The sequence below is a fragment of the Toxorhynchites rutilus genome, chromosome 2 (genome assembly GCF_029784135.1).
Source record: "Toxorhynchites rutilus septentrionalis strain SRP chromosome 2, ASM2978413v1, whole genome shotgun sequence".
NCBI classification, from domain to species: Eukaryota; Metazoa; Arthropoda; class Insecta; order Diptera; family Culicidae; genus Toxorhynchites; species Toxorhynchites rutilus.
This window is the reverse complement of record NC_073745.1, coordinates 111,764,048-111,776,305: the sequence shown is the minus strand read 5'-3', so window position 1 is coordinate 111,776,305 and position 12,258 is coordinate 111,764,048. Positions and strand designations below refer to the sequence as shown.

The following is a 12,258-nucleotide window of genomic DNA, read 5'->3' as shown; positions in this document are numbered from 1 at the left end:
GAGTGATAACAATTTTGGTTCGTCGTTCCAACGGATATTTATTCGAAAAATACAAGGCCTATTTGACAGGCTCACAAGGTGAGTACCTGTCCAAATAAATTTTTCGAATCAGGAAGGTGCTTCGCTTGTCGTATATTACAGCTCATAGAAAGGCGGCGTGGATTATACTACCGGTAGTGGAGTTGGGATAGTGGCTCTCAACTTCTGGCTAGCTGGGCCTATTCTGCGCTGGATTTATATTTGTGCCTTCAACCTGTGGCTTGAACGAGTGCAATATTCGTCACATCGATACAACCGAGAGAATTTGAAATACAAGGCCTGATTGACAGGCTCACAAGGTGAGTACTTGTCCAAAACTTCATTTGTCTCTCGAAGGGTGCTTCTCTTGTTGCTCTCCTAGGAATCGTACTGGCTACTTTCATTTCGTTTCATCATGGGAAAGAAGCTGAAACCAAAATTGCACGTGAGGGACAACATCGTCGACTTTCTTCGCCGCACGGAGCAATTTAACCTGGAATACCGTTCTACAAACGAAAGCCAAATCAAGCTTCGTCTGGAGAAACTCGAAGCGAAATGGGACGAATTCGAGGAGATTCAGCGAGAGATAGAAGAATTAGAGGAGCACGAGGAGAATGTAGAAGAGCACCGTCAGATTAGGGCAGAATTTGAGGAAAAATATTTCCAGGTAAGGGCAGGGTTGGAGAGCAAACTACCGCGAAAATTAGTAGAACAGGCAGAGCAATCCTCAAGTACTTTCTCTACACCTGGCGCTGGGAGCAACGCACACACATTCGTACGCTTGCCACAAATCAGCCTGCCTGAGTTCGATGGGAACTATGAAAACTGGCTACAGTTCCATGATACTTTTCGCGCTTTAATTGATTCTTCGTCTGAGTTGTCTAATATACAGAAATTTCATTATCTGCGGGCTGCTCTTAAGGGTGATGCGCTGAAACTAATCGATGCTTATCCGATGAGTGACGCAAATTACAGGGTTGCTTGGGATGGCTTGGTTATACGATTCTCCAATACTTATCTATTGAAAAAACGGCACCTCAACGCACTTCTGGAATATCCTAAAATAAAAAAGGAATCAGCGATCGGCATTCACGACATAATAGACTGCTTTGAGCGCAATACAAAAATTCTTGACCAATTAGGAGAGGCGACAAGTGGTTGGGGGGCTATGTTGACGCACGTATTAGTTTCGAAACTCGACGACGTGACACAGAAGCACTGGGAGGCACATGCGACGCAGCACGAGAATCCATCCTATGCGATGCTGGTGGACTTCCTGAAGAAACAGACACGAGTGTTAGATGCAGTCAATGTTGATCAATGCACATCCGTCGTGCACTCGGCGGCTCCATCACATTCAACTAAAACACATGCAGCTAAGGTGTCGGTCAACTCGGCGACCGACAACAAGGGTCCAAGTTGTGTCTCGTGTGGGGAACAGCATTTCATATCACGGTGTTCCAAATTTAACAATTTTACAGTGGACAAGCGTTTGAAATTGGCGAATTCAAAACGACTTTGTTCCAATTGTCTGGGCAGAAACCACATGGCACGGGATTGTCCTTCGAAATTCAGATGTAGAACGTGCTCGAAAAAGCATCACACACTCCTGCATCCTGGATTTCCTGGTTCTGGTTCCTCTCCTTCTCCCACAATGGATAACCCATCAACATCTGGAGATGCATCGAACTCCGGTGGATCAGGGTCTAGTTCGGTGACATCAATTTCGACAAACTTGGCATTGGGTTCTCATGATACGCACGTCTTTCTTCTTACCGTGCTGTTGAAGGTGAAGGACAAATGGAATAGGCCCCACTTCGCGAGGGCAATGTTGGATAGTGGTTCCCAGGCAAATCTGATGTCAGAAAATCTTTGCCAATTGCTTAAACTTCCGCGACGCAACAAGAGGGTAGCAATTTCTGGCATAGGGCGATCGCATCATCAAACTGCTTGTGAGGTATCTGCAACCATTGCTTCGAGAATTTTCGATTTCCATCAACCAATGGATTTTCTGGTGATGAATCGTATTACAGATGATCAACCTTCCACATCGATTCATTTTCAACAGTGGAAACCGCCACCAGATATGGAGCTTGCTGATCCAGGTTTCGCCACTCCTGGTTCGATTGACATGGTTCTTGGGTCGCAATATTTTTACGATTTTCATCGTTTGGATGGTGGCCGGATCCAGGTGCGAAAGGTTGGCAACTCATTGCCAATATTTATCAACACCGTCTTTGGTTGGGTGGCTGCTGGTGAAGTCGATCGGCAGAGACAGGATACACGGGTGAGCTGCAACGCAGCGTTTACGGATCCATTAGATGAAGCGATTGAAAAATTCTGGGTCATTGAAGAACTGCCGGGTAAAAAACTCCGCTCTCGGGAGGAAGAAGATTGCGAAATGCATTTTCAAAATACGGTGCACAGGGATGAATCAGGTCGCTATGTTGTACGTTATCCAAAACGTGTAGACTTCCACCAATTAGTAGGCGAATCGGAAAGCACAACACTCAGAAGATTTCAACATCTGGAAAGGCGTTTGGAAAAAGATGAAGATTTAAGAAAATGCTACAATCAATTCATGGGAGAATACTTAAAGATGGGTCACATGAAACTGATAAACAACGAGGTCCAAATGAATGAAACGCGAACGGTCTGTTTTCTCCCGCATCATCCGGTTTTTAAGGAATCCAGTTCGACAACCAAGGTCAGGGTAGTTTTCGACGGCTCAGCAAAAACATCAACGAATTACTCCCTCAATGATGCTCTTCTAACGGGTCCGGTTGTGCAGGATGAATTGGTAGATTTAATGGTTCGCTTCCGAAAACATTCCGTCGCTGTTGTAGCGGATGTAGAAAAAATGTATCGCCAGATTCGTGTCCACTCTGAGGATGCAGCTCTCCAACGAATATTTTGGAGATTTAATCAATCCGATCCTATCCAACAGTATGAGCTTCAGACAATAACTTACGGTTTGTCTCCATCCTCATTTTTGGCCACCCGGGTTCTTCAGCAGCTTGCTAACGATGCTGGAGAAAAATACAAACTAGCCGCAAAGGCACTGAAAAACGATTTTTTCATGGATGACTTCCTATCGGGAGCCGATAACGTCGAAAATGCTATACTACTGAGAAACGAAATGCAATCAATAATGGCAGAAGCAGGATTTCCCCTACGAAAATGGAATTCAAATCAACGTGCCGTTCTAGAAGACTTGAATCATGGTGAAACCGATCCATCAACAACACTTCATCTAGTGTCAGAAACGACAGTCAAAACTCTGGGAGTCGTCTGGGAGACGGAACCAGACTTACTATGCATTGATGTACGAGCCACAACTAACAACGATGATTGGACGAAACGAAAAATCTTTTCTGCAATTGCCCAACTTTACGACCCGCTCGGGCTCGTGTCACCGGTTATATCGTGGGCAAAAATCCAGATGCAAAGATTATGGTCGGCAGGTATCGGATGGGACGATCCCGTGCCAAAAGAAATCGCAGCACGGTGGAGAGAATTTTATGCCCAGCTAGCAGTTTTGAAAAACTTTAAAGTACATCGTTGCTTTCTAGCACCACAACAAAAGGACGTGCAGTTTCACGTATTTAGCGACGCCTCTGAAGCAGGCTATGGTGCGTGTATCTACGCTCGATCATCGACCAGTGAGGATGGCAAAATAAACATACAGCTCATCGCTTCGAAATCACGCGTAACACCACTAAAACGACTCAGCCTTCCGCGATTGGAGCTATGTGCTGCACTATTAGGAGCGAAACTCTACGCTAAGGTCTCTGCAGCGCTGGGAATGGAGGGAATTCCTTGCTGGTTCTGGTCAGATTCGATGGTTGTCCTGCACTGGATTCGAGCTCCACCCAATACATGGCAAACATTCGTAGGCAACCGCACTGCAGAAATTCAACTCCTCACACACGGACACACTTGGAACCACGTGAAAGGACCTGAAAACCCTGCTGATCACATTTCACGTGGGCTACTGCCGAACGATTTCGTCCCACTTGAGAGCTGGCGTGTGGGTCCAGCTTGGCTGCATAAGAAGGAAGACGAATGGCCGAAACAAACACAGCTACACCCACCTGACGATGGAATTACTGAACGACGTAAAACAGTGCTGACATTAAATGTCCCCGAACCATTCCACTTGTTCGAACGTTATTCATCCTTTCAGCGTCTGGTGAGAGTTACCGCCTACGTCCTCCGCTTTATTAACATGTGTCGACTCAAAAGCAAAATCGTAGAACCATTCCTGACTACATCGGAGCTAGGAACTGCAAAAGATTCATTGGTCAAATGTGCGCAATCAGAAGTTTTCTCTGAGGAGATCAAATCCCTCAGAAAGAATCAAATTGTGTCGAAAAAATCTTATCTCAAATTGTTACATCCATTCCTTGATGAGAAAGGCATACTTCGGGTTGGTGGCCGGCTCAAGCATTCCACACAACATTACCAAACCAAGCACCCTTCAATTCTGCCATACAAACACCCACTATCGCGTCTCATCGCAGCGCATTTCCACACCCAAACCCTACACTCAGGTCCCCGCATGATCCTGGCATCCATGCGTCAGCAGTTCTGGCCAATCAGAGGTACGACACTCGCGAAGCAAATCTTTCATAATTGCGTCAGATGTTTTCGCCACAACCCTGTTCCTATACAACAGCCTGTAGGGCAACTACCGACAGCACGCACTATCCCTGGCAGACCATTCACGATCACCGGAGTAGACTACTGTGGTCCAGTTTATCTCAAGCCCGTACACCGCCGAGCAGGTTCAAGAAAGGCATACATTGCAATTTTCGTTTGTTTTGCAACAAAGGCAGTCCACCTTGAACTCGTATGCGACTTATCGACAGAGTCCTTCCTAGCCACCCTACGTCGATTCATCGCTCGTAGAGGTACACCGGCGGAAATACACTCTGATAATGGAACCAATTTCCAAGGAGCAAAAAACCAACTGGCTGAACTTTACCATTTCCTGCAAAACAAAAATCATCAGCAAACAATAGCTAACAACTGCACAAATTCGGGAATAAAGTGGAGCTTTATTCCACCAAGAGCACCTAACTTTGGCGGCCTGTGGGAGGCAGGCGTGAAAACAGCGAAAACAACCTTGTCAAAAACAATTGGCAACACTCAACTGTCTTTTGAAGACTATTCCACAATTCTTACCCAAGTTGAGGCCAATATGAACTCACGGCCTCTTACATCATTATCCGACGATCCCACCGAATTAGACGTATTGACTCCAGGGCATTTTCTGACTGGCTCATCTTTGAACTGTCTGCCAGATCCAGATTATACGACCGTTCCAACACATCGTCTCAAGCATTTCCAGCAACTTCAAAAAATAGTGCAAGATCACTGGGCAAGATGGAAGAAGGAATACCTGACTGAGCTGAATAACCAACGTAGAAGATCAAACCGGCCAATACCCATCAACGTTGGCCAGGTAGTATTGTTGCAGGACGACCACAAATCTTCCATATCCTGGCCTTTGGCGAGGATTGAACACATTCATCCAGGAGAAGATGGAATTGCCCGTGTTGTGACGGTGAAGACAACAAATGGAACATACAAGAGACCCGTTTCTCGGATTTGTCCACTACCGTTTTCCGAGCACAACAGCACACCACTAAACAAAGTCATCATCACGTCCGAATGAGTGAAAAGAGAACACAAATAGGGATATGGTTTTAAAATTCATTTATTAGCATAAACACTTGTTAACATTATAATGTGATCACCACTGCACTATGTACTCTGTAAATTTGTAAACAAATTTAGGTGGCCGGCTATGTTGACGTTTCTATAGTGTTCAATGAGAGATGTGAGCCGTTTAAGTAGATCCAACTGAAATGCACTATAGTTGCGATAATATGGGTAAAAGCTTAACTCTAGATTTTACGCAATACGTATAATAATTGCGTACAATGGAATAAAGCAGGCATTGTGCTTTGCAAGAGCTTTAGGGCACTTTTTGAATTTAATCGTTTTTTGTCTCCGTTAGAGTGCAGTTCGGCCACCGTAAATTAAATGTAAAAATTATATGTATTTATGTATGAAGTTCAATTAAATGTAGTAATAGTCTGTTAGTGTATAGTCTAAAATTGTAATAAAATGTGTAGTCATTGGTGCTAACAGTGTTCTTAATTGAAAAATCGAACAACGAAATTCGCTTCATACTCGGGGAGAGATTTCGCGTAGTGAACAAAAGCTACTAGCAAAAGGGGACAGTCACGGAATCCGGCACAAATTGAAACACGACCACTTATGCGTCGCAACACCCCTGTTATAGAAGCTCGCTTCCTTATTGACAAAAAACTCGGATAGCCAATTTTCACAGGCCTCTTTTGTGGCTAACTTCTGACTACCTAGCTCGTTCGCGATGGACAAAAACTGGTGGTAGTCACTTGGTGCAAGGTCCGGACTATACGGCGGATGCAAAAGAACCTCCCATCCGAGCTCCCGGAGCTTCTGGCGCGTCACCAAAGAAGTGTGTGGCCTGGCGTTGTCCTGATGTAAGACAATGCGGCCTCTGTTTATCAAAGATGGCCTCTTCTTCATGAGTGCTACCTTCAAGCAGTCCAGTTGTTGGCAGTACAGGTCCGAATTGAGCGTTTGGCCATAGGGAAGCAGCTCATAATAGATTATTCCTTGACAATCCCACCAAACACACAGAAGAACCTTTCTGGCCGTTAATGAGGGCTTGGCCACCTTCTGAGCCGCTTCAGCGGCCTTCGACCATGACCGTTTACGCTTCACGTTGTCGTAAGTGACCCACATTTCATCGCCAGTCAGCATCCGCTTCAGAAACGGGTCGATTTTGTTGCGATTCAGCAGCGATTCACATGCGTCGATACGGTCAAAGTTGTTTTTTTGTGTCAACGTGTGTGGCACCCATACATCGAGCTTCTTTGTGAATCCAAGCTTCTTCAAATGGTTAATAACGGTTTGATGACTTATCCCCAGCTCTTGGCCGATGCTACGGCTGCTACTATGCCGGTCTTTCTCGGCTAATTCAGCGATTTTGTCGCAATTTTCGACGACAGGCCTTCCGGAGCGTGGCGCATCTTCGACGACCTCTACACCAGAACGAAAACGTTGAAACCATCGTTGTGCGGTGGAAATGGAAACTGTATCGGGTCCATAAACTGCACAAATTTTATTGGCAGCTTGAGATGCATTTTTGCCTTTGTCATAGTAGTACTGTAAAATATGTCGGATTTTCTCTTTATTTTGCTCCATATTTGTGACACTGTAACTCACGAACGACTTAACCAAATAAAACACTGTCAAGGACTATATAGCGCGCAAAAATACCTATCCAACAAGCTATAGTATGACTCGATACAATGAATACAACTAGAACTACGCGCTTACAACGACACCTCGCGGAAATACCGCAGGACTTTTTTGACAGCCTAATATTTCGAAAACGAAAGCGTTCAAATTTGGGGTGCAAAGGTTTGAGTGCTAATACCTCTCTGCCGGCTGAGAAATGTGGTATGACAATAACTTTAGAAAGATAAAAGATATATGAGCGTATATGGTTTTGACCCAACTTTTCCATAACTCAAAAATGCTTTGAATGCGAGCTATTGAAATCACAGAAATCTATAAATATTGGTGAAATAAGAAAAAAAATCTATAAAAATTCTTGAAAGTCCATTGAAGCCAAGATTGGTCAGCGGTATATGCATGTCGCCGAATGGCACTGAAAGCGCCATAAATATTGTGCTTGCCTTGACAAACCTCAGAAGCGAAATACTAAATACGATGTTTATATCGTTATGTGACGATTGGTTGTGTATGATTTGATCATACGTCTTCTTCTTCTTCTTCTTCAATGGCACTAACGTTCCTAGAGGAACTTCGCCGTCTCAACGTAGTATTACTTGCGTCATTTTTATTAGTACTTAGTTGAGATTTCTATGCCAAATAACACGCCTTGAATGCATTCTGACTGGCAAGCTCTAGAATACGCGTGATCACAGTGCATCATACGTACGAATTTTTAATTTTGTGCTTTATCAAATAGATAACACATAAAAGGCGGTTAGAGAACAAAAATGTAATCGCCTCCGGCCGCACTGTGTCTTGCACCAGAAGAATATTCGCGATGCACAATGAGCGCTACGTGCAATGGCAATAGAGACAAAAATCTTGTGTATTATTCTCGCGAGAACAAGAATGAATCATAAATCAACCATCTACAACTGCTTCTAAAAACCATACAAACCCATTGGTCCTTTTTAGGGTTACCAACACTTTCAACTAAAGAGTTATTTCAAAAATTTCGATGCATTCAAAAATAATATCCGGAATTTTGAAATACGAAATAATTTTAAATTTTTTTTTGCCTCGAGCTTCTTTGAATTTGGTGTAATCGGATCTATTGAATGATGTTGTATTAACCCTTTCATTACGGCAGTATGCTCCGCCGCCCCTGTAAGGAGCACTGCGCCGAAAAGTATGCACATCGCGCTGGGGCGATCGAAGAGCAGTATGAATTTCGTGTCGTCCAAAAGCGACGCTCGTACACAAAGCTCGTCGCGCGGATGTCGTCTATAGATGACGCTCGTAACGAAATTATAGTTTTATCAGATTCCCAGGCTTTCTCAGTTCATTCGCTTCTAGCCTTGAAAAAGGCCATTTTGGGAAACTAAACTAAACATTTGCAAAGCCTCGCTCCCGCTGCTACCGCTAGATAGATGTCTGATAAATCGTGTTAGGAAATTCAAAAAAAAGTATCAAAAGTATTCCCACATGCCGTTATTTAATGCAATAGTCTATATTTGTTGACGAATTTGATGAATAAACACAATTGATGTAAGATCAGATTTTTATCAACTCATTTCAATTTGGACCGGATTCTTGATTTCTTGCTATGAACCTAATTGAATTACAATCAAGATCAATTGCTGGAAGCGTCCGAATGCGGCCCACACCACGGATTGGCAGTACAAATTAGGGGCCCGGATGCTACCGGCCGTTCAAACAGCTCCTTCACGGCGCATTGAAAACACGTCGGTGCAATGATGCGTACCCGTTGGCTTGCCTCAAAAGCTCAAACCTACACTACACGAACGATACGGTGCAGGCGGTGAATGGCGGATCTTCGCTAGCATACCAGCAGCGGGAGCCGACAGCCAGTGACAGTGAAATAATTTCATTATACCATATACAATCGCATGAACTTTTAAAATATCACACAACAAATCATTGTCGGCAGAAGCGCGCGCGTCTCGAATGGGCAGGGTTGAAATAATCCCTCGTGCTAATCGGTTTTCGATGGATTTCAGGTTGTGGAATGGTGCCTTTTTGAATGTGACCGTAATTTCTCATCTGATTCGCGATGAAAAGGTAGCTCGGTCACAATGCGCTGGATTCGGCCCTGTCGCACAGCGAACGACTTATCTCTTTCTTTTCACCGACGACAGTTTACTTATCCACCGGTTGCTTCCATTTTTATTCCTCCCGACAGCATTATCCGCCTGTTTGTGTGCTAATACATAAAGTAAGCCTTTCCCGGGCTGCCCGCGACGCGATGTTACGGCTAAATAAAGGAGTACTGTTCATCTAACAATAAAACGTTCAAACGCCCGAACCGACCGCACTTTACTCGCTCGGGAGAAGGCAGTGAGGGACAGATATAATGGCATCCGCAGTCATCTCCGACCCAGCCGTGGCAAAGGCTGCCTCCTAAGGTGAAGCTACACCTTAAAGGGAAAAGTCGGTCTCCCGGGCTCTGTGAGTTAATAACGCGACCGTTTATTCATGTGCATTTTTAAGATGAAAATTGTTTGTTTAACTGATTTTCGCCTTTTAGGCGGCATCATGGCCTGAATGAAAGTGCACTCATAGCCGAGAACAATTATTGTAATGGTTTCATTTCATTTATTCCGGAATTTGCACACGTAACTGGGCATTGAACTGCAAATACATCTTTTCATCTTTTCATCTTTTCATGTGAGAAGAGGATAAATTGGACGATCTTTGCAGACCAAACCAGCAAATCCATCACTGACACCAGTGCATGCTTGTATTTAAATTACAGTTATTCGAGGTTGTTTTGAATAACAGAATTTTTCACCACAAAACACTAATTAAAGGGGTTTGTTTCAACCCACAAACAAAGTGTGTGTGTGCCAAGGAAAGCCCCATGCAGTCCCATCTCAAAGTTACAGAATACATATATGTGTTTCGAACCATACGACAAATCTAGCTCCAGAGGCTGAAATCCGAAACTGAATATGGTTTTGTTTCTTAAACCCTGAACTGAAATACACTCATTAAATCCAGAATCTTCATCTGATACTGCGAGTATAACTATGGAGACAAAAGGTTTATAGAAAACCAGCTGACCCGGCAAACTTCGTCTCGCCCAAAATTTGTTTTTTGACAACCGGCGATCTTTTTTTTGGTATAGATAGAAGAAGATATAGGAGTGCGTTTCATCACATTAAAATCCATTTCCAGTTTCGAACAAAGATCAATTTCGCTAGCGCAAACATCAAATGGACTAACAGCACTTGTCACTATGTAATTGTAGAACATATGGGAATTCAATTTTCCATATGTTTCCTTTTTCCTTCAGAGTTTTCAGAAAATTTTCTATTGTCATGTTTGGAGGGGTATCAAACCATCATAGAAACATTCCTCATACCCAAAAACCCTCACGTCCTAAATTGTCCTCGATTAGTTCTCGAGTTATGCAGAAGTTTGTGTTTCGTTTGTATGGCAGCCCCCCTTAGAGAGGGGGAATAAGTGTATTCACCATAGAAACGTTTCGTGCCCCGTAAAACCTTCACATGCCAAATTTGGCTCCATTTGCTTGATTAGTTTTCGAGTTATGAAGAAATTTGTATTTCATTTGTATGACAGCCCACCCTTAGAGAGCGGGTGGAGTGTCTCACCACCGTGAACACATTTATTGCACCCTAACTTCTCCACATGCCAAATTTGGTTTCATTAATGGATAGCTGTTAATTCTCGAGTAATGCAGAAATTTGAGTTTCATTTGTATGGCAGCCCCCCACTTAGAGAGGAGGTGGAGAGAATAACCACCATAGAAACATTTAAAGCGCCCTAAAACCTCAACATGCTCCATTTGGATCCATTTGCTTGAATAATTCTCGAGTAATGCAGAAATTTGTGTTTCATTTGTATGGCAGCCCCCCCTTAGAGAGGGGGGAGGGGTCTCAAACTATCACGAAAACCTTCCCCGATCCCAAAAACCTCTAAATACCAATTTTCATGTTGATCGGTTCAGTATTTCCGAGTCCATAAGAATCAGACAGACAGACAGACAGAAATCCATTTTTATATATGAGGGGCTTAGAATGAAAGGAGTGTAAGTGATTTGATCGATTTCTCTACATCGACTCTCTCTTTTGGTCATAACATAGGTGCAAACTCATTCCCAGCTGTATTTGACATCGTGGAAGATAGGTCAGTACCTCATCTATCGGATTCTATAGCAAACTCAAATTGGAATGTTTTTGCAGTTGACTTATTAACTAAAGAAAAAGTTGATGAAGAGAAATCGATCAAGTCACTTACACCCCTTGCATTCTAAGCCCCTCATATATAGTAACACTCGAGAAAAAAAATTAGAGGAACAGAATGCGAAGTCGGAGATTTTAAGTGATTTTTGACATGCTGTATCTTCGTGAAAAATAAACGCATATCGATGGAAGGCGCATTATTTTGAAGCTAAAACTTTCAGTTATTAGAATATTTTACGTACATATTTTATAATCGTTCATTCTGAGAGTCGCGTAGGATTTTTTACTTCTGATACGATTTGCGATTTAATGCTCCTCTAATTTACTCCAAACTTTGAAAAATCGGCTAAAAACACGGCTGAACGTATCGATATGAAACGTTCACAGATGTTTAGGGAATACTCTAGACTAAAAATTTACCTGCAAACATTAGAACTTACTGCGTCATTTGCAGAACTACAGTGAATTTTGTAAAGCACTATTAAAATCCTGTTTTTGGCACTTTTTTTAAATCGCAAAAAAATTCAGTTTTTTTTTCGTCAAAGTAACAAATTATCCTTGTGCAGAATTTATTGGAAAACTGTCTTTCGATTTGCGGTGCGATGGTTGTTTATTGAATTATTCATCATCAAAGACGAAGCGGTAATTTTTCATTCAAACTGAAATATCTCTGTGTGGGAAGGTCCTACAGGAACGTTGTTGGAACCAAAAAAAA

At 43.0% G+C, this 12,258-nt stretch overlaps 1 protein-coding gene across 1 annotated transcript; it reads left to right on the top strand.

The window, feature by feature from the left end:
* The first annotated feature begins 433 nt into the window (after positions 1-433).
* On the top strand, positions 434-5,698 carry LOC129766049 (uncharacterized). The gene has a single exon (XM_055766502.1). The coding sequence runs from the start codon at positions 434-436 to the stop codon at positions 5,696-5,698; it is 5,265 nt and encodes a 1,754-aa protein (XP_055622477.1).
* Positions 5,699-12,258: the final 6,560 nt, after the last annotated feature.

Bases quoted from the DNA above. Each gene is read 5' to 3' on its own strand.
- LOC129766049 (XM_055766502.1), top strand. From the start codon at position 434: ATGGGAAAGAAGCTGAAACCAAAATTGCACGTGAGGGACAACATCGTC.